The following is a 21,857-nucleotide window of genomic DNA, read 5'->3' as shown; positions in this document are numbered from 1 at the left end:
AAGGGGGTCTGAATACTTTCCGTACCCACTGTATATATATATATATATACTTTTTACATTTTGTATAATGTTAAAATGCAAAAAAAGGATTGAGATCATTAATAGTGTGCAAGCAAAATTCTTCAAAGGCAAAGGAAGCCGACTACTGAAAATTTAAGCAAGCCAAAGAGGATTTCGCTAATTGCCACAGAAAGAAGCCACATTTGCAGCCAGCAAGGCTGATTTAAGCCTGGATCCCAGCCTTGATCATGTAGGAGCAGGCCTTAAAGGCATAAACCCGGCCTGTGTTGTGTCAGACGGACAGAAAAAAGAGGGGGTGGGGGCATGCCAAGCATGACACCAAGGGGGCTGGGCTCCCCACAACAACAACAACAACAAAAAAATGTGATGACAGCTTGGCTTGGCAGGAGGTTGAGCAGTCCATGAGCCGCACCTGCCCCCCTGCCATAAAGGAGGAGAACCGTCTTTCTTGGATTCAAAGAGTCAGAATCACTCAGGAGAATGCGAAGACTTTAGAAAATACAGTTTGACTTCAAAGTTCACAAGTAGCTGGCCCTGCCCTGTCCCATCAGCTCTCGAAGCCCAGCGCGGTTCAAGTGCCCACTACAGGCAGACTGCCAGTTTCATAGCCGAATGTGAGCCAGACAGTTGTATTCTGTATTCACAATGAGTTTAGGGTGTGGAGAGACTAAAAATAGCCTATTATTGCCACTAAGACATGATAATGTGGCACAAGTGACAGAGATTCTTTCTGAACTGAGTCTAGGATTAACAAATAAACCTATAAATGTTCAATTGATGCAAGCAAACACAAAAACACAAAAAAATCATAAAGGTGCTGCATTTATAGAATCAGGTGGGGAAAATTGTTTCATTAAAAGCATTAATGCAACCACAATGAGCATTTAAACACATCTGTGCATTCACAGCAGCAGATTCATGTGCTGAAAGAGGGCTAAAAGCAATGAAGGTAAACAGCACAACGTATATAGATCATAAACGACGTCATTAATATGCAAATGAGATTACAATTACATTTTAAGCGTACAAAGTATCTGTCTAATACTGAACTAGTACAGCAGTCAGTTAGCGGACTGGATTGACTCCAGTCCTCTTCTCTCTTTATGTGGCAAAACGCGCGCATATATCTCTCATTTATCTTTAAAATGAAGACTGTCAGTAAAACAAACTATCTTTTATCTACGCCTATAGTATTTAAAGGAGAAAAGTTTGTGTGCGTAAGATACAGGGGGTGTTTTAACAGACAAACTGGATAGTGGGGCTGTAACAAAGCCCTGAATGAAGTTCCCACAATTCCCATTCCCATTCCCATTCACATACACACACATTATTAGCTCGCTAGCAACAGAAAAACAGCCAAACCGCTTCAATTCGCGCCTCGTTTTGGGGCGTAATTTTCATATGCTGCCTCAAACACCTCCGCGTTGACGTCTTACCTCTCCTGGTCCAGGATTCTGTCGTTTTTGTTGTATTTGGGAGCTGTGTTGTGTATGAGGAGGCGTCCTGTTCCGGGGTCACATCCCGACAGTCGGCAGCGCTGGAGTGACTCAAGAGCGTAAACGCGCCGCTGCTGAATCAGTTCCTGCCGGTGCGACTCGCGATTGTCGCCATCAGAGGGCGCTGTGACGCTGCGGAACACTGGTCGTTTATTGAGTGATCGGTGAGCACACAAAGAGAAGGGTTTGATATTATATATTTATTATATATTTAGTATATTATAACAAGAGGAATGAAAAGTCAGAACATTCTGAAAATAAATGTAAAAACACTGATATAATACTTATCTGATCTTTCTTTAAAAAAAATAATAATAAAATAAAATGTGTTTAATACTTTATCATTATATTATATTATGAAATATTTGTAATATATTATTAGAGGAATGAAAAGTCTACATAACAGTCTAAAAAGTACCTAAGCATTAAACTGGCAGATTAGAAGGCCTAACAATAAATGTAAAAAAACGTTTTTGGAGCACTGAATATACACTGGCTGAACCATATACACCACATATTTTCAGTGGTACCACTCATAAATAGTCCAATGTAATAGGTCATACTATTTTTCAGTTTCAGTAGGCTATAGTTACTTAAAAGCACTTTTGTGGCCATCTCATGTACTCTGAAGTACTTTTGATTGCATTCTCCAGCTATTTTTTGACATAATATTATCAATTCAATCTTTTTCTCTCTATGAATACTGTAGCAAAAGAGACATTTAATGGGCTTTTACAGTTTCATCATATATTCCTATGATTGACATAAACCTTACACAGCACATCACCTCCTTAATGGCAATAAAGCATCGCTATTCAATAATTTGTAGTTTGCAGTTGTTTAGACAGTGTGATCATGACAGGTATTATGAACCCATTTCAATTCCAGAGAGTATAGAAGCTGTATTAAAGAGCTTTGTTAATATATAATAAGCTTTTACAATAAGCCATTAAGGTGCCCGAGTGGGATTCCGGTTTCTCAGGATTAAATACTGATTGCCGTATTACAGAAAATCCTTCAACTGAACTAAAACGGAATTCTTTGTTCTTACTGTTATCACCACTATGTTTCTATGCCCTAGTCTCAGAGCATATGTTACTGAGAGTTTCCCAGCAGTCTCATTTACTGTACTCCTCACACTGGGAAAACCTCGTTTATCATTCATTACACAATAAACATTGAAGTACCATGCAGCTTCCACTTCCCCTTTTATCTCCGTTTCATTTTCACTGTGTATATTTCTCCAACACACACAATAATAACACTCAAATGCTGATCAGGCGTATTTAACTTCCTGTCCCACACTAGTCTGAATTCTGGAAATTAAGTAGGGTCAATTTGGGTAAATAGTCCACATTGTGACAGCCACCTTAAAGGAACAGTTCATCCAAAAATGAAAATTTGCTAAAAATGTACCCAACCTCAGGCCATCCGAGATGTATATGCGTTTGTTTCCTCATCAGAACAGATTTGGAGAATTTTAGCATTACATCACTTGCTCACCAGTCGATTCTCTGCAGTGAATGGGTGCCGTCAGAATAAGAGTCCAAACAGCTGATAAAAACATCACAATAATCCACAAGTAATCCACATAACTCCTGTATGTCAATGAATGTCTTGTGATGTAAAAAAAAAGGGAAAAAAAGCTGTTTATACAAAACAAATTCATTAATAAGGCATTTTTAATTTAAACCATCATTTTTGGCCAAAATATGAGTTCGTAATCCATAATAATGCTTCCTCAAGTGAAAAAGTCCATCGCCTGCTGTTCTCTCATATTAAAATCCACTAACATATTTGTTTTGAACTGTTTTGAATTATTTTTTCTTATAAACTGCACATCTCTCTCTTGATTCAGATGAAACTACTTTTTCCACCAGAGAAAGCAATATTATAGAGTTAAAAACTTTGGATTTGTTTCTTACAAACAAACAGCTTTTCACTTCACAAGATGTTAACTGATGTACTTGAGTCATGTGGATTATTGTGTTTTTATCATCTGTTTGGACTCTCATTCTGACGGCACCCATTCACTGCAGAAGATCCATTGATGAGCAAGTGATATAATGCTAAATTTCTCGAAATCTGTTCAGATGAATACACAAACTACATCCACAAAGATGGCCTGGGGGTGAACTATTCTTTTAATGTCAGAAAAAAATGCACCAATTTATTATTTTCCTCCCTCAGATGCCAGCTACATAGACAGCTAAAGGTCTGGCTCCTTTCCCAGCGACTTGTGTAGCTATCAAAATATAAAAAAAACACTTATTTAACAAAAACAAATAAATAACCCACAAATCAATTTCATCATCAATAATTTATGGCAAAAATGAGAATGAATAACACACTTCCAGAACTCATAACACCTCTGAAAACTTCATATCAAAGCAGTCATGTTTAAAAACTGAAACAATACATTAGTAAACCGAGAAATTCAAGATCCTGGCATTTCATACTGTGAAGTGACTAAAGATCATGGTACACGATCAAAAACAAATGCAAGAAACAAAACAAGAAAACATGAGAGGTACTCGGTTAGTAGTCCAATAGATAGTCATCAATACCTACACCAATGCTAAAATCCATTCATTATGTGAAAGTTATTCCTGTCCACTAATATTCCTTACATTATTAAAATTATATGCAGTGGGTGTTAGTAGGACTTTCATGTATAAAGATTAGATGGATTTAGCTTTAAATCTCTTTTAAAAATTCACATTCTAGAGGACATTTAAAGATTCAAAATAAACAACATTTACGCATTTGTTGAGAAAAAGCATCTTCGTGAATCAGGTAGCAGTGGATTCAGTTGGCGAATACTGTGGTGATACATTCTGGAATTAATTAAGGTTTACCGGAAGAGAAAACACAAGCTTAACTGACTCTATATTCAAAATAGGCACACAATTAACAGTGCACTGTTCTACAGAGCAACAATATTCCACTTTTGCCCTGATTTATAGTACAGTAGTACACGGCGTACATCCTTTGCACACATTTCACTGAACAAAAAGCTAACTCTTTGGACACGACTTCAAGATGGCTTGTGTCTTATCCCAAAGGCACAGAGAATACCCCACAAATACAAAATATTTAAGGCTCATTTCTACACTGACATAAAAAATGTCTTCTCATGTACACCACTATACAAAGGCTTTCCTGATGAACAATTTTCCTATTATACAAATCATTCAAATTAAAAAAATACTGTTTTAAGGAATGTAAATATATGTATGATACACTAAAGAATATGTACAACCAAACAAATTCATGTAAACAGAGAAACAAAAATCCTGAAACAAAAATGTAAACCGTATGAAGACACACAAAGTGCTTTCTTCTCCAGAACAAAAGTCACTTATGCTGTACAGTTAGAAATTATAAATACATTAATCTCACTTGCTCGGAGCTTTTCTCTGTGCAGGTACACAAGTGTGACAGAAACAAACCAGAGATGCTAGTTAAATTAGTGGCATGCCAATAGTTTGTTAAATTAGTAGCTTCGATTCCCAGTGCACTGTGTTGCAAATACAACATGTATCTGAAATTATTCTCATTTCAAGCAGTAGGTCTCACTACAACAAATGTATAGAATTATTTACTATTACGTCACAGATGTAAACATTCACTAAACAGCTGTTGATGTATATACTGCCCTGCAAAGGCAAAACGCAGGAACTTTTTTGACCGAATTTCTGGATTTTAAACACAGAATCTAGTCGCATTTGACCTATGATATTGGTCATAACTCAGTTTTAACAAACTGTTTAGTTACTGCATTTTGCCTTTGCAAGGAAGTATGCCATAAATGCCAGACAGCAGTGCAACATATATTGTGTTCAAAGCTGCATTGGTTTAAATCAAAACTCAGCATCAAGAGGGTTTCAGTGGGACTCCTGTTATCGAGTGCCATTTATCTGTTATCTTTGGCAAAAGAGTGCATCATCCAGTTCACCTTGGTCTTCCAGCTCTCTCTTAGAGCTTCATTAAATTTTACTTTAAAGTTCTTCAGTGCTTCCTCCTCAGATTTCCCCAGTGCTAAAGAGTCCTGTGAGAAAGAGGACAATCCATCATGATGGCGGTGGAATGTCACCACTGAACATATTCTGTATCCGCCTAGTTATGACATTCATTATTCCTCTAACAAATGAGACTCTTCAAGGAATAGTCAACCCAAAGATGAAAATTAGCTTAATTTTCTCACCATCAGGCCACCCAAGATGTAGATGAGTTTGTTTCTATATCATGACGAATTTAGATCAATTTAGCATTACATCACTTGCTCACTAATGGATAATCTGCAGTGAATGGGTGCCGTCAGAATGAGAGTCCAAACAGCTGATAAAAACATCACAATAATCCACAAGTAATTCACACCACTCCAGTCCATCAATTAGCATCTCGCAAATCTAAAAACTGCATGTTTGTAAGAAACAAATCCATCATTAAGGGGTTTAACTTTAAACTGTTGCTGCTGGCCAAAATACATGTCCATGATAACACTTCCTCCAGTGAAAAATCCCATCCACTGTTGTCCTCTCACATCAAAATCCACCAATATATTTGTTTAGGACTGTTTTGGACTGTTTACATGGTACTTGTAAATAGTGTTTGATCTATGCATATTTCTCTCCTGATTCAGAAAAGACAATATTATGGATAGAGGACTATTTTAGAGGATTTTAGCCAGAAGTTAAAAACATCTTGATGAATTTGTTTCTTACAAACACACAGCTTTTCAATTCACAAGACATTAAGACTTGTGGGTTACTGTCATGTTTTTATCAGCTGTCTGCACTCTCATTCTGACGGCAGCCATTCACTGCAGAGGATCCATTGGAGAGCAAGTGATGCAATGCTAAATTTCTCAAATCTGTTTAGATGAAGAAAATGTTCAGCAAATATTAATTTTGGGGTGAATCATCCTTTTAAAGGGACAATTCACCTAAAAGAATTGTCATTGTTATCTCTCTCTTTTTTTGTCCATACTATTGTTACTATATCATGCAATATCATTGGACAAAACTCTTCAAATTACCTTTTTTTGTGTTCCAAAAAAAGAGAGAAAGTAATAGAGGTTTGACAATATGACGACAATCTTTGGGTGAACTCTATATGAAATATTATAGGTAACATTTTGTTTTAGCCTTGCACTAAAAACAAATCTCATACATAACAGTGTCTTTATATGTCCTCCATTTGGATTTAATATTTCATGCTTGTAAAGCACTAGAAAAACTCCAAATATCACCCATCTCATGGGTAATAAATAATAACTGTCTGTGCAATTCTTACCTTGAGATACTGGATGTCTTTGGAAGAACTGAGCTCAGGGAGTCCTGCAGCTTTCATCAAGGCAAAAAGATTCACAAAAAGAGTCCCATTCCGGCAAAGGATTTTATAGGCTTGTTCGCAGCACTCACGAAACCTGGCAAAGATAAGAACACATGAACTCTTTCCTTATTCAGTTATGAATTTTACATATTCTCTTTCCTCACAAAACCTTCTATTTATTAGCAGGTTACATATAAATGTAGTCTGTCAAGGTTATAAGCAGCCAGCAGTTTCCATACATTACAGAGGAATGTAAAAAATGCTTTCTGTTGGAAAGCATAGAAGCCTTCTTAATACTTCTTTTTGTGTGACATTTTTACACAGGTGTTGAACTTTTGATAAATGCAGCCGATAAAAATGGAAGTATACTATAAAAAAAGACTAGTTTTAAATGGTTCTAGTTTAAAAACAAAACACAAAGTCAGAACTAGCTAAACTAGCTTTGTGGCATTAAAGTTAAAAAACATATGTACTAACCGTTCAAATTTCTCACTGTTGTTCGTCCGTCCCTCCTGGATTACATGGACAAAGTCGTATGTCAGAATGAAAGGCACACGTTCTCTGTTGATCCCGAATTTGCTCTTAAAGTTCCCCAAAAAGTGCCCGAAGTCTATATGGAATAACTGCAAACAATACAGAGAAAATCTCAACCATTACTTAAATTATTTACAAAATTCAAACCTAAAAGACTATGACAAAATTGCACAAGTATGTGAAATAGGATAAGTGTAACACATTCTCATATGGATAGCACTCATATGGATGGCTGGTGCCATCTTGTGATACAATTTATGATTACACAGCACTGCTAGGGCACTGAGTTCACTCTCACCTGACCCGTTTCCCTGATCATTATATTGTCACTGTGACGGTCCCCTATTCCCAGAACATATGTGGCTACACAGTAGCCTGCGCAGGAGAGGGTGAATTCCTCAATGGCTTGATCCAGTTTATCCCTGGAAAAAAAAAAATCATATTTTAAATCATAACCAAATCTTCCTGTTTGCTAACTCATTAACACACATTTACTGTATATGTGCAAATAAACGTATAATTTAGATTACATAGATAGATAGACAGACAGATAGATAGATATTTAAATGCTGAGTCACTGAAGGTTGTCCTTCTCATAGTGTTAAACATTTTCTGCTTTGTTTCTGTCTGATCATTTTCAGTCACTCTATGACTCACCCGAGACATTCAAAATTAATATTGCCGGGTGAATGTGTAATGTGCCTTCCTGTTCAAACCTCATTCCACATTAGCTCAGATTCCATAAGAAGCCATACTAGAACGACTTTCAATTTGATCTTGTCAAATTTGACTGTTCAAAAGGCATTCAATAGCTGGACACAGACTCTAAAATTAACAAAGTAAATGGATTCCCTCAGATCGCGTCTTTGATAATTCACACTGCGTGATTGTCACTCGCGTGAACGAGCACCGATTTGCCTCCGATTTCGGGCATTTGTCGGCGATTTCGCAGAACCTGTCGGCGAGTGAAAAATCGGGCTAAAATCGTGCAGTGTGAACTCGGCATAAGGTGCTTCTTTTTGTGCTGACACTTTTACACAGGTGATAAACTTTTGATAAATGCAGCTGATAAAAATGGAAGTAAACTACAGAAAAAGACTAGTTTAGAATGGTTATAATTTAGAACAATTATTCTATAGTTCAGAATATGGCAACTAGCTTTGTGTTTGTGTTAAAGTTGAGAATTAAGCCATGAATTAAAAAACAGATGTACTGACCGTTCAAATTTCTCGCTGTTGTTGGTCCGTCCCTCCTGAATTACATGGACAAAGTCGTATGTCAGAATGAAAGGCACACGTTCTCTGTTGATCCCGAATTTGCTCTTAAAGTTCCCCAAAAAGTGCCCGAAGTCTATATGGAATAACTGCAAACAATACAGAGAAAATCTCAACCATTACTTAAATTATTTACAAAATTCAAACCTAAAAGACTATGACAAAATTGCACAAGTATGTGAAATAGGATAAGTGTAACACATTCTCATATGGATAGCACTCATATGGATGGCTGGTGCCATCTTGTGATACAATTTATGATTACACAGAACTGCTAGGGCACTGAGTTCACTCTCACCTGACCCGTTTCCCTGATCATTATATTGTCACTGTGACGGTCCCCTATTCCCAGAACATATGTGGCTACACAGTAGCCTGCGCAGGAGAGGGTGAATTCCTCAATGGCTTGATCCAGTTTATCCCTGGAAAAAAAAAAATCATATTTTAAATCATAACCAAATCTTCCTGTTTGCTAACTCATTAACACACATTTACTGTATATGTGCAAATAAACGTATAATTTAGATTACATAGATAGATAGACAGACAGATAGATAGATATTTAAATGCTGAGTCACTGAAGGTTGTCCTTCTCATAGTGTTAAACATTTTCTGCTTTGTTTCTGTCTGATCATTTTCAGTCACTCTATGACTCACCCGAGACATTCAAAATTAATATTGCCGGGTGAATGTGTAATGTGCCTTCCTGTTCAAACCTCATTCCACATTAGCTCAGATTCCATAAGAAGCCATACTAGAACGACTTTCAATTTGATCTTGTCAAATTTGACTGTTCAAAAGGCATTCAATAGCTGGACACAGACTCTAAAATTAACAAAGTAAATGCTAAATGAGGGTAAAAATTGAGTAAAAAAAAAACCTCACTTTAGGCCAGGGGTGTCCAAACTCGGTCCTGGAGGGCCGGTGTCCTGAAGAGTTTAGCTCCAACCCCAATTAAACACACCTGAACCAGCTAATCAAGCTCTAACTAGGCATACTAGAAACTTAAAAGCAGGTGTGTTGAGGCAAGTTGGAGCTAAACTCTGCAGGACACCGGCCCTCCAGGACCGAGTTTGGGCACCCCTGCTTTAGGCCATAAAAACAAAATGAGGAAAAAATTTTTGACAGTTGCAGTGAAATCTCTTCTTGTGTATTATGCGGCATTTAACACAATTACTGTACTGTTTGTCACAAATGTGCAAGAAAACAATGCAGTTAATTAAAATAGTATACACATACTGGCAAGCTGGGCAAAAAGATACATATGTACTTTAGACACAGACACTGCTCAGCTAAATAAACTGCTCAGCAAATAATGCACTTCTTTATGTATCCCCTCATGCAACATTAAAACATCAAACAACATCATCCAATCAGCAAGCAGTGGTCAGGACCTATTACGAGTGTCCCATACTCTGTTATTCCTTACAATATAGTAAGTGACATTTACAGTAAGTGAACAACCAGCGAACAGAACTGGATATGTCCACAGGGGGCATATATCAGTTTCAGACAAGACTTCAGCATCTTCAGTTTATTGCACTCTAGTTTCATGAGTTCAAGAGGTCATGTATAAACAGGATACTTGAAGAAAATCATGCATGCATCATAGTGAGTAGCTGGTTAGCCACATACGCTTAACCAAAAGTAGTTTTGTTAGTTGCCTAAATGCTTCACACAGAAGTGAATTAAAGATCAGTCATGTCCGCAAGTACACTATGAATAAGTGCTGATGCTGAAGGTTAGTTTGACCCCAAAAAGACCCCAACACTCAGATTTCTCTAAACCAGTGCATTTCTGAAAAGGTAATTTTTTCCCATTCTGACAGGATCGACAACTTGCAAAAGGAGACTGTGTTACACAATGCAACGCGCATTGTGGTTTCTTCTTAGTGCTCAGCTTGTATACTTAGCTGTTATCACAAAAAACAATATGCACATCAAGCCACTTTGGTAGAAAACACCTGCCAAGAACAAATGAAATTGTAAACGCAGCATAACGTGGGGTAAATTTACTCCACTGCTGCAACTTCTGCAACCAAAGTGCATTTGATGTTACATTATAGTTTCATATAAACCAAAAGGTCAAATGAGCCAAGAGAGGTTTAACCCTGAGAGTCAGGTTCGAGAGTAGAAAACCACATGCATGGCTCATGCAAAATCATCAAATGATGCCAAATTGGTTGGCTACGGTGTCCTGAAGAGTTTAGCTCCAACCCCAATTAAACACACCTGAACCAGCTAATCAAGCTCTTACTAGGCATACTAGAAACTTAAAAGCAGGTGTGTTGAGGCAAGTTGGAGCTAAACTCTGCAGGACACCGGCCCTCCAGGACCGAGTTTGGGCACCCCTGCTTTAGGCCATAAAAACAAAATGAGGAAAAAATTTTTGACAGTTGCAGTGAAATCTCTTCTTGTGTATTATGCGGCATTTAACACAATTACTGTACTGTTTGTCACAAATGTGCAAGAAAACAATGCAGTTAATTAAAATAGTATACACATACTGGCAAGCTGGGCAAAAAGATACATATGTACTTTAGACACAGACACTGCTCAGCTAAATAAACTGCTCAGCAAATAATGCACTTCTTTATGTATCCCCTCATGCAACATTAAAACATCAAACAACATCATCCAATCAGCAAGCAGTGGTCAGGACCTATTACGAGTGTCCCATACTCTGTTATTCCTTACAATATAGTAAGTGACATTTACAGTAAGTGAACAACCAGCGAACAGAACTGGATATGTCCACAGGGGGCATATATCAGTTTCAGACAAGACTTCAGCATCTTCAGTTTATTGCACTCTAGTTTCATGAGTTCAAGAGGTCATGTATAAACAGGATACTTGAAGAAAATCATGCATGCATCATAGTGAGTAGCTGGTTAGCCACATACGCTTAACCAAAAGTAGTTTTGTTAGTTGCCTAAATGCTTCACACAGAAGTGAATTAAAGATCAGTCATGTCCGCAAGTACACTATGAATAAGTGCTGATGCTGAAGGTTAGTTTGACCCCAAAAAGACCCCAACACTCAGATTTCTCTAAACCAGTGCATTTCTGAAAAGGTAATTTTTTCCCATTCTGACAGGATCGACAACTTGCAAAAGGAGACTGTGTTACACAATGCAACGCGCATTGTGGTTTCTTCTTAGTGCTCAGCTTGTATACTTAGCTGTTATCACAAAAAACAATATGCACATCAAGCCACTTTGGTAGAAAACACCTGCCAAGAACAAATGAAATTGTAAACGCAGCATAACGTGGGGTAAATTTACTCCACTGCTGCAACTTCTGCAACCAAAGTGCATTTGATGTTACATTATAGTTTCATATAAACCAAAAGGTCAAATGAGCCAAGAGAGGTTTAACCCTGAGAGTCAGGTTCGAGAGTAGAAAACCACATGCATGGCTCATGCAAAATCATCAAATGATGCCAAATTGGTTGGCTACGCTACACTACACTCGCTTGCAGCGATCACACCACACGGGCTGTGGCACGGTGTAAGGTTTGAGAGTGTGCTGCTCACCCTGGGTTTTTGGATTTGAGCCAGTTGAGAAGAGCATCCTTATTGAAGGCAGCAGTGGCTGCACTGTTGCTGTTGTTTCTCTGGATGTTGGCGATAGTGTCTGAGTTTTTCACCACCTCGATGAGACCCGTTTTGTTCCCGGTTGACAGGCATCCATAGGGCAGCATTCTAGGACCCAACAAATAAACATTAACAGAAATTATTTATTTAGATTTTTTTTTTTCTTCACAGGATCTCTCTCTCTTTAAAAATAAAATGAAATAAAAAATGAAATAAATTATATTTTTATTTATTAATTTATTTGAAATAAAATTTTACATGCATACATACATACATACATACATGAGCTTATTCACTGCACACATTTTCTGCTAATTGATCATCTTGGCGGAACAAAGTTAACTATACAAACCTGAGGTCAAGACCTTCTGTTTTCCACAAAACATCCATTAGCTGAATCATCTGAAGGGTTAGCATATCCTGCCGCAGATCTAAAAAAAAAAAAAAAGATATAATGGTCAAAGTCTTTTTTTCCCAATCACTAAATGAGGGGGGAAAAGGGTGGGGGGGATCTTCAATGCAAGCAAAAAAAAATGTGGTAGCACGACTGTCTCCATACCATCTCCATTTTTGAAGATAATGCCCACATGATCATATTTGTCCTTATACATCAGCCACAGAGGTTTCATTTTGGAGTCCATGAACTTACACTTGTCTGCACTGAAACAAAAAAGATTAGCATCAAGAAATGACACTCGTACACAAATGGTTGCAAAACAGGCTTTGTTTTCGCTTTCTGGTAACTGCTTTTACATGACTTGTATGCAATGCACCTGATCATTTTGCGGGATTACTGAATTAAAATTATTGCTTCTGTAACACTGCATCATGTCGTAGATTCAGTAACAGCTTAAAAACCTAAAACGACCCATGAAACCTTAAAAAATGCATAATGAGAGGTTATTTAAAAAGTGTTTTGCACAATCATTCCAGTTATCGCAAAATCTGCATTGCTAAATAACACCATCTGTAGGATGTTAACCAAAGAAATATCATTTGTTAACAAGAGCTGACGCAACAACCTCTAAAATCTCTCAAGATGTTATTTTATATTACATATGAACTGCATTTAAGAGACTTTATTATAAATCTACTTTATTAACATGCATGTGAATGGTACCATAGTTCACACAGCACGATGCTTGGGTTGAGAGGGGAGACGACATCCGAAAGCGCCTCCATGTAAGTGTCCTGTTTGATGCACACTTTCATGTCCTCTGTAGTCTGTATCCTGGTTGCCTTCTGACTGCCTGATTTCACAAAGTCATTGAGAGCCTTCATTTTATTCAGAGCCTCATTCTGTAGGAGACAGAGATAAGAAGTTATACTGTAAGTACATACAAATCCATATGCACACACATTAAATTTGGAGACAAAACTGGACTGAATTAAAGCAGTATGTATTTAGCATGGTGTGATAATCAATATTTGAGAAGGCATGTAAAAACAGCTGCAAACTTTGAGCAGCGTAGTGCAGTTCCCCTTCCTTCCAGTGGTTTGGCTATTATTAAACATTCAAAAGAAGACGAGCTCTGAGCACAGTCACTGTGGAACTGCTGCTGCAAAAAGAAAAACGTATTCCAGCACCCTTGCGCTTGCTTGCTATGTTTATACACGTATATTTATGTGCCTGAACGAACTGGCGAACTGGCGTTTCTTACAAGAAAATGCACAACGCAATGTGACAATTACCAGAACGAGTAACTGAGAAAACAAGTCAAGTGCTAAATTTGGGCCCCAAGTGTCAAAAAGGGCCCCGGAAAGCAAAATGCAAAAAAAACAAGTTCACATTAGGTTAATAAAGATGCATCACAGCACATATGCAAAAAAAAAATAGATGCTAGAAAAATTTATTTGCTTTTCACATAAGGAATAAACGCAACAAACCTGCTTCATCAAGCTCTTGATGAGAAAGATGCTCCCACGACAGTACGCCTCCAGAATAAGTCCAAATCTCAAGCTGACTGAGGGCACATGCATTTCTGACCTTTAGAGAAAGCAAAAACAAAGCCTAAATTACATTGAAAGGAATGGGGGCGCATTGCTGTAGAGCACTATAAGAAGATGGATTTATACCTGAGGTGCCAAAACAAGAAGTGACCTATTTTCTTGTTGGAAAGGGCTCTCTCAAGCAAGAAACAGGTCAAGTCACAATCCAGGTAGGATTCATACTTCAGAACCTGCACCAGTTGTAAGAGGTACTGAAAGAGCTCATCATTACTGTTGAGGAAAAAAAAAAAAAACACATTAAATGAGAAATTACATATGAGCCGTTTTTAACTCCCTCGTAAATATTTAATTCAGACAAGGCTCTCTTGACATGCAAATTAAACATTAATAAAATTAATTATTTAAATTATTAATAAAATACCTACAAGTGCTTATTTGAATGTCTCAACAAATGTTAATTGTTAAATGTTTTTTCTTCTGATTATGACAGAGCCTGTGCAGACATCCCTGCTACTTTTTTTTTTAAAGCTCTCAAGAGCAGGTGTTGATTATAGAGGCAGTGCCACCCACCGCAAGTTCCTGAGGCAGCGGATGGTGAAGGAGCGGACATGAGGGTCAGGGAAACTGTAGTCCAGAAGTTCTAGAGCATGTATAGCAGGCAATTCTTGCCATTTCCGTAACAAACAAACCATCTGAGAAAAGAAAAAAATACACAGAGAGAGTGTAGAACAGCCTCACAAGTCATAAAGTTTGAAAGAAAAGAGCTCTGGGTGGTGGTAAAGCTGTGTGAGAGATGTGGTATAATGAGCAAATCAATCCTGAAGAAGGAAACTGAAACAATGTTGTCAGTTATTCTTTTAATATTTCATTTAATTTAGAAGTACTTTTACTTTTTTATTTTCAAAATAATACTTTTCTTTTTACAATAAATAACACAAATGACATGAAATAAAAGGATAAGTGTTTTTATTTATGTAATCAATTATTTTGTTTTGCTTTTTTGACCATTTACCTGCAAAAACGAGTAAAATAAATGCATATAAAAATGTAAATGTCAAAAGTAGTGCATCAGATGTAGGCTACAAGGAATTGTTCAATTATTTTAAATGTGCCTTTTATATGGTATTCCTTGAATAATTAACCCTTGTGTCATGTTCCGGTCAATTTGACCGAGAGAAGATCTTCATTTGCCTGAAAATGATCACATTGGACCTCAAGAGTGAATGTTGCCAAAATTGCCATTGAAAAAAACAATTGAATCCAAGATTTGGGGATTATATAGCATAATGAGAGATTTACAAGCAATTTTTAAAAGGCTGGTCATTTTTGACACAGGAACACCAGAGTAGGTACAATTTTTTTTAGCAAAGTGAAAGGGTTACATTTTTCAATGTCTAAAAATAATCATATCCCAAGGAACTAGTGGTTCAACATACCTGAGCCACGTCCTCGTGTTTGTTCCACTTAGTGATGAGGAGGAGTTTGGGGAGGCTCTCCGGGTATCGCTGCCTCACCTCTTTACGTAACTTCCACAGAAGCTCCTTCTCATCCTCAAAGAACTCCGTGTAGTTTTTATTGTCCACAATCTCTCTCAGTTTCAGGTGCTGAAAGAAGTTTATTAAAGTCGTTTTAATGCTTTCGGCTCTAGTGATATGAATCAATCATTGGAAAACATTCAATGCTTCAGCAAACCACAACTCTTAACAGTGCTGTAGAAACACAGGCCCTAATGTAGCAACCATTTATTTCCATTTCATGACTGACATATATGCATGTTTCTCGTCTCGTCACCAATACATTTTATTTCTTACCTCTTCTTTTGTAGCAACAACTTTTTCACAATTCATACCCAGCTCATTTAGCTGAAAACAACAGAAGATAATGACTGAGCATTTATACGTCATTTCAATGAAACGTACAGACATTACGAGAAGCGTGCAAGTATTAAGCAGAACCACAAAAATTCACCTTTTCAATTGGAGGATAATACAGGGGGTGTGGTCTGATGTTGGGAAACCGAATCAGGAGACCAGCCGTGCTGTCAATGTTTGGATTTTTCTCCACAGTGCCCATAGGATTCAACAAATCCCCTTTATCATCTAAAAATAAAACTGAGCTGTTAAAACCTTAATTGAGGTCCCTAATTCTGATATGAAATAACCAAAAATAACTATTCAAAATAAGACTTAACAATACTATAAAATCACTCCTGTGATTTGCAGAATTCCTAAAAGAACTCAACCAAAGGTCATGCCAAAAGAAGCAGCTGTAAATAGCATAAGCTACTGTTCATTTTAAAGTACCTGGGACTGATGGCCATGTGGAAAGGGAAAATTCTCCAGTTTTTAGCTGGTCCTTGTAGTCAAACACCATCGTGTTAACCCAGGCCAATGGGCAGTCCTGTGGAAGGAGGGATCATTTGGAGGTTTATTAACCATATTGGCATTACACAATAGTCATTTAATGTGGGAGAGGTGATATTGTCATCTAAACAGTGCTGTACACTAATGCCTCTGTTGTGGGAGGTGACAATTCAACTGACTAACCAAATATTCCAGCCACAACAGCAGTGATTTCCAATATACCCATAAAACAGACCTAATACTTCCTGTGTATGATTGAAAATGTAGTCCAGTTGTCAAGCGCTTCTATTTGTGCAGACAGAGATTACTGCAATCAATAGTATTTTTAGAAGCGCTGTTTGTGAAAATTGTGTTGTTTGTTAAGAGATTCAAAACAAATAAAATAAAAGGTAACAGTAACATGTTAAAAAATAGATAAATAAAAGCTGGCTGCAAATAGCTGCCCATTTTAACAATATTTAACTAAAAATGGTTTAAATTCTAACCCAGTTCAATTCCACATATCAATTCAATGTTGCCTAAGTCGACATAGTAAAAGTAAATATAAATACATGTTTTTAAATCTTAAAAATTATTCAGAAGAAATTATTTATACATTATTTTAATAAATTAAAAGATTATTGTAACTAAAATGTTATAAAATAATGTATAATTCATAATAATTTATAAAAATACATTTTATAAAATGTTTTTTTTTTTTTAATGAAATTATTATAATATAAATTCCAAATACTACATTTACATGTGAAAGGCTGGAGATAAACAATTGGTAAAAGAAAAAAATTCTAATCCAATTTATATGAATTCAGTATTGCCTAAAGCTACATAGTAACAGTATATAGTATATTTTAATAATATTTATTAAATATATCATATTATATTATTTAAATATATTTTAAAATCTTAAGTAATTTCAGAAATTATTTTATAATCAATTTTTATTAATCTGAAATAATTTAATTGATAATTAATTAAAATTAAATTAATTTTATAAAATAATTTACATTTAATTTAGAATTGATTATTAATATTTTAAATACAATTTCATAAAAAATACAACTCAAAGAATAAAGACTACAGAATAATTTACATAATTAAAAATATAATTTTATAGGGTTTTTTATTTATATTAACCTGCATCTACAAGTGAATATTTAATCAGAATCTAGAGATAAACAATACATTTAAATTTCAAGATGGTCAAATATGGGTTTCCAGCAGAACTAGTACAATGCGAGCATAACAGTAGGAGACTGTTTTTTGTCTCTTTATGTCTCACACTTATGTGGACTTCCTTCCTTTGACACCTGGGAATTTCAACACTGCGCCTTCAGTTGACACCGCACGCTATATGACTGAGACCGGGCCACGAAAAGGTGTGCTGGTGAGTTCTGATTTGACATAAAGTAGCTGCTCTGTCCTAATATTTAACTTGGGTTACTCGCATTGAGCAGGCAATGGACAACAACATCCTGTTATGAGGGTTTAAATAATATTGCATCATGCTGACTATACTACCAATAGTGTGTTTTGTGTTTTTGACTTGGAAACAACATTCACTGTGAACGTGTTCAGCAGCCATGAATGTCAAACCCTCCAAGCATAGCATCTGTTAGGTGTCTCATCTCTCTTCAGTCCGTGTGTTGGTTGCTAAGTGACTTGTTTGCTGTTGAAATGAACTGAAACATACCGCTCTTTTGTTTTTCTTCTTGGTAGGACGCTTTTTGGTCTTCTCGATGACGCCGTAGAGGGCAAAGCAGAGGCGGCTCATTCGAGGCAGGTCACTCACGCCGATGTCAAACACTAGTTTCTGGTCCCATACGGGTTCAGAGCAAACACTGACCTCATTACTGGTCACCACTTTGCACAGGAGCTCACTGCCATGGAAGAGGCCAGCCTGAACCACCAGCTGAGAGAAAGATAATGATTGCAGAGCTGGAAATTAGTCCCAAATCTGCCTTAAAGACTACAGTTTTAAGAAGAAGGAACTTACTTTCAATTTTCTGAAAATAAAAGAATGTATGAATGAATGAAGTGAGTAAAGTATGAGGAAGTAAATGAGTGTCTGGCATAAAAAGCATGTTGAGTAACTTGTTACGCGGGACAGTTGTCACAAGAAATAAATGTTTTTCTCTAGCAGTGGTTTCGTTTGTTCAAAAAAAAAAAAAAAGTTCAAAACCTTCTTAAATTAAAAGAACTATATTCTTATCATTTCTAATTATAAAAATGTAATGTTTGTGAATTCTATCCACCAAACTTAAACTTACAATATAATCATATTTTTTATATTATTCAAATAATAAAGATAGATTTTAACTGAAAGTTTGAACTATGTGTCCTCAGGACAAGTGCATTTTTCATAAACACACATTTTAAATGTTTTCATTTTATACAGTTGCTTGATGGTTTGGTACTTTTGTAAGCTACATTTTATACATAATTTCTTTCATAATTGTTTTACTATTTAAAGGCATTCCCTTTGTTTAAACTTTCACAATATAATATGACAAGAGATTAACATATTAAAGAAACTGTATATTTTTTGTGAACAATAATGATGGAAACGTTTAAAGGAACACTCCACTATTTTTGAAAATAGGCTAATTTTCCAACTCCCCTAGAGTTAAACAGTTGAGTTTTACCGTTTTCGAATCCATTCAGCCAATCTTCAGGTCTGGCTGAAGTACTTTTAGCTGTAGCATAGCATAGATCATTGACTCTGATTAGACCGTTAGCATCTCGCTCAAAAATGACCAAAGAGTTTCTATATTTTTCCTATTTAAAACTTGACTCTTCTGTAGTTACATCATGTACTAAGACCGACGGAAAATGAAAAGTTGCGATTTTCTAGGCCGATATGGCTAGGAACTATACTCTTATTCCGGCGTAATAATCAAGGAACTTTGCTGCCGTACGATGGGTGCAGCAGGCGCAATGATATTACGCAGCACCTAAAAATAGGCTAACTTCCGTCAACATAACCAAAGTGACCACCTGCTTGCACAGGGAGCGTGCTGGGGGCTATTTTCAGGCGCTGCGTAATATCATTGTGCCTGCTGCACCCATGATTGAATGCCAGAAATTATTTATTTTTTGAAACAATTTGCTGTGAGGAAAAATTACATGAAGGTTTTTGACGTTCGTCCACCACATCGTCCACCGCTGCAATAATTGTTCCTCAGGCTAAATGAGAAAAAAAAAATCTAACCGTTTCTCATGAACATTTTAAAATAGAAACAACCGTTCAATGTTGACTTCTCCGACGAGCAAAAAAGGAGATGCAAGCGGTGAACATAAGCAACAGTGCTGGCCTTTTCTAAGAATCTAGGCTCAAGAGAGAGCCGTAAAGCCAGATAGTCACTCCCCACTTCCTGTTTTGATGTTTCACTTAACCGCTTCTGATGAATTATGGGAAATATGTGGTCAGGGTCACATGACCACAGTGTTCATGATTTCACCCCTCGCTACCTGCACACAGTTGAAACGCTAAACAACATGGCACTCACATCCTACTAACAATATACAAATGCAGATAAACAAACAAACAAACAAACAAGTAAACAAAATAAGCAGTTTTACCTTCATGCCTTCATCTGCATTCACTCGGCTGCCCTGTAGAAGGTATATATAGAAAGGCTCATGGATAGACCACAGCGAAGATGTGTTTTGCTGTTAAGAGAAAAAAAAAGTAATTTAACATTTTAAACATTTTCTTCATCATATGTTTCCACTTTCATTGCAAGCTAACAAACACATGTGCAAGCATGCTTGACAGTTACAGAGAAACCAAAACCAAACAACAGAATGAGGAACTAACATGAGTGTGAATCTAATGTTGTGAAGGTAAACCAAGCAGTTCGTTTTGGTTCAGTAACATCTTTCATCAAATGGTATATCACATACATCAGACAACCACAGGAGAAATGTACATACTTAGTAGTGTTGGGGAAGCTGATTTGAAACAGTTACCTGATTAAAATTGTAGTTAGCTACACTGCAAGCAGCTAGTGAAAAAGATTATATTGAAGCTATTTTAGGGTGAAATATCTTTATAAATGCATAACTGTAATGATACAGGCTACAATTTATTTTTTACAACATTTATCTGCAACAAAAACAATGAGGATCTCAAATAAAATGGCTGCATTCAATTTATTAGATAAATATAGCTTATACATTTACACTAAATACAACAACAAAAAAAGAAAACACCTTTATTTACATGAAAAATGGTGAGAAGCAGCAATATTTAACTAGAATATTAATTAAATTAAAAAAGGCAAAGGGATGTCCGTTCAGTGAATCATTACTTAACCAGTCTAATTTAAATAAACTCTCCAAATGAACAAATTCACTACAAAGAAACATTTTATGTTACAAACATTAGCAATGAAGCGTTTTGTCACTATATACTTGTCTGTTGGAAAATGTCAAACAAAAAAAAAAAAAAAAAGTAACTATTTTGCGATTTTGTTTGAATTCAGACGACATGATTTGTAGGGCTGTATATCACCAGTCACGATACGATACGTATCACGATACATATGTCATGATACGATACGTATCACGATACAGGACTGCACTGAATTTCACCAAAGCCGAATTGAGTAAAACAGCTGTTTATTAAAGACTGCATACTATAGGGCCATTTCTAACTATTATAAATATTATAAATAATAATGTACTCGTTATAATAAATTTATATTGTAATGTACTCGTACTAATATATTTTAAAAATCATCTTTACATTGCTGGTAGGTTATCATTGCACAAATTAACACAATTTCTACATTTAAAAAAATAAAAATTAGAAGAGTTCTAAACTAATGCGCTGTCTTCACTGTATCTCATGCACACACGATTTTAGTCACTCACACAGATCACATTCAGCAACACAAACTTTTTAGCGCTGCCCTGCAATTTTATCAATAAAGTAGCTTAATCGCTCAAGAGCTACATTATCTTTCTCAACAAGGAGCTGGTAACAACATGGTTTCTAAAGGAATTAAAGCCACAGCTTCACTGTTAATAGAGAAACGCGGCAAAACGGAGGTAATTCATACATACACAGACTCTCTCTCTCTCTCTCTGAGAACAGAATATTAAAGTGGAGATCGCTAAACTGCAACCGCGTTTATCCACAGTGGAGAGAGAGCGAGTGCACATGGTTGCCAGGCTGATAAAGATAAGTAGCACACTTAGCAGATATTTCCATATTGCGCAAGTGGGAAGCTCTGTTTCAGGGATTACGTCTCTTTATATCAGGCAACCCAGTTGTGTTCCTCTGC

The 21,857-nt window shown here is 36.4% G+C and overlaps 2 protein-coding genes across 3 annotated transcripts in view; both read right to left on the bottom strand.

The window, feature by feature from the left end:
* The window catches only part of ctnnbip1 (catenin, beta interacting protein 1), a 28,961-nt gene extending 27,380 nt beyond the window's left edge, over positions 1-1,581 (bottom strand). For both annotated transcript variants that reach the window (XM_016478400.1, XM_016478401.1), the window contains exon 1: positions 1,458-1,581. The gene's annotated coding sequence lies outside the window, so the exon portion shown is untranslated. The remainder of the gene's footprint in view (positions 1-1,457) is intronic.
* Positions 1,582-3,840: 2,259 nt separating this feature from the next.
* LOC107681979 (phosphatidylinositol 4,5-bisphosphate 3-kinase catalytic subunit delta isoform-like) overlaps positions 3,841-21,857 on the bottom strand; it is a 27,911-nt gene continuing 9,894 nt past the window's right edge. Inside the window, exons 8-24 of the mRNA XM_016478376.1 lie at positions 20,149-20,238; positions 18,260-18,478; positions 16,510-16,606; positions 16,175-16,305; positions 16,018-16,068; positions 15,643-15,810; positions 14,777-14,898; positions 14,333-14,476; positions 14,144-14,243; positions 13,377-13,555; positions 12,816-12,916; positions 12,609-12,687; positions 12,197-12,364; positions 8,961-9,084; positions 8,606-8,751; positions 6,816-6,948; positions 3,841-5,568 (exon numbers count right to left, since the gene is read on the bottom strand). Of these exons, the coding sequence (XP_016333862.1) occupies positions 5,434-5,568; positions 6,816-6,948; positions 8,606-8,751; positions 8,961-9,084; positions 12,197-12,364; positions 12,609-12,687; positions 12,816-12,916; positions 13,377-13,555; positions 14,144-14,243; positions 14,333-14,476; positions 14,777-14,898; positions 15,643-15,810; positions 16,018-16,068; positions 16,175-16,305; positions 16,510-16,606; positions 18,260-18,478; positions 20,149-20,238 (2,187 nt within the window). The 3' untranslated portion in view covers positions 3,841-5,433. The remainder of the gene's footprint in view (positions 5,569-6,815; positions 6,949-8,605; positions 8,752-8,960; positions 9,085-12,196; positions 12,365-12,608; positions 12,688-12,815; positions 12,917-13,376; positions 13,556-14,143; positions 14,244-14,332; positions 14,477-14,776; positions 14,899-15,642; positions 15,811-16,017; positions 16,069-16,174; positions 16,306-16,509; positions 16,607-18,259; positions 18,479-20,148; positions 20,239-21,857) is intronic.

Source organism: Sinocyclocheilus anshuiensis, unplaced genomic scaffold, assembly GCF_001515605.1.
Source record: "Sinocyclocheilus anshuiensis isolate Anshui unplaced genomic scaffold, SAMN03320099.WGS_v1.1 scaffold2090, whole genome shotgun sequence".
In the NCBI taxonomy this organism is placed as follows: Eukaryota; Metazoa; Chordata; class Actinopteri; order Cypriniformes; family Cyprinidae; genus Sinocyclocheilus; species Sinocyclocheilus anshuiensis.
The sequence above is the reverse complement of the archived record's forward strand: the minus strand, read 5'-3'. Positions and strand labels throughout refer to the sequence as shown.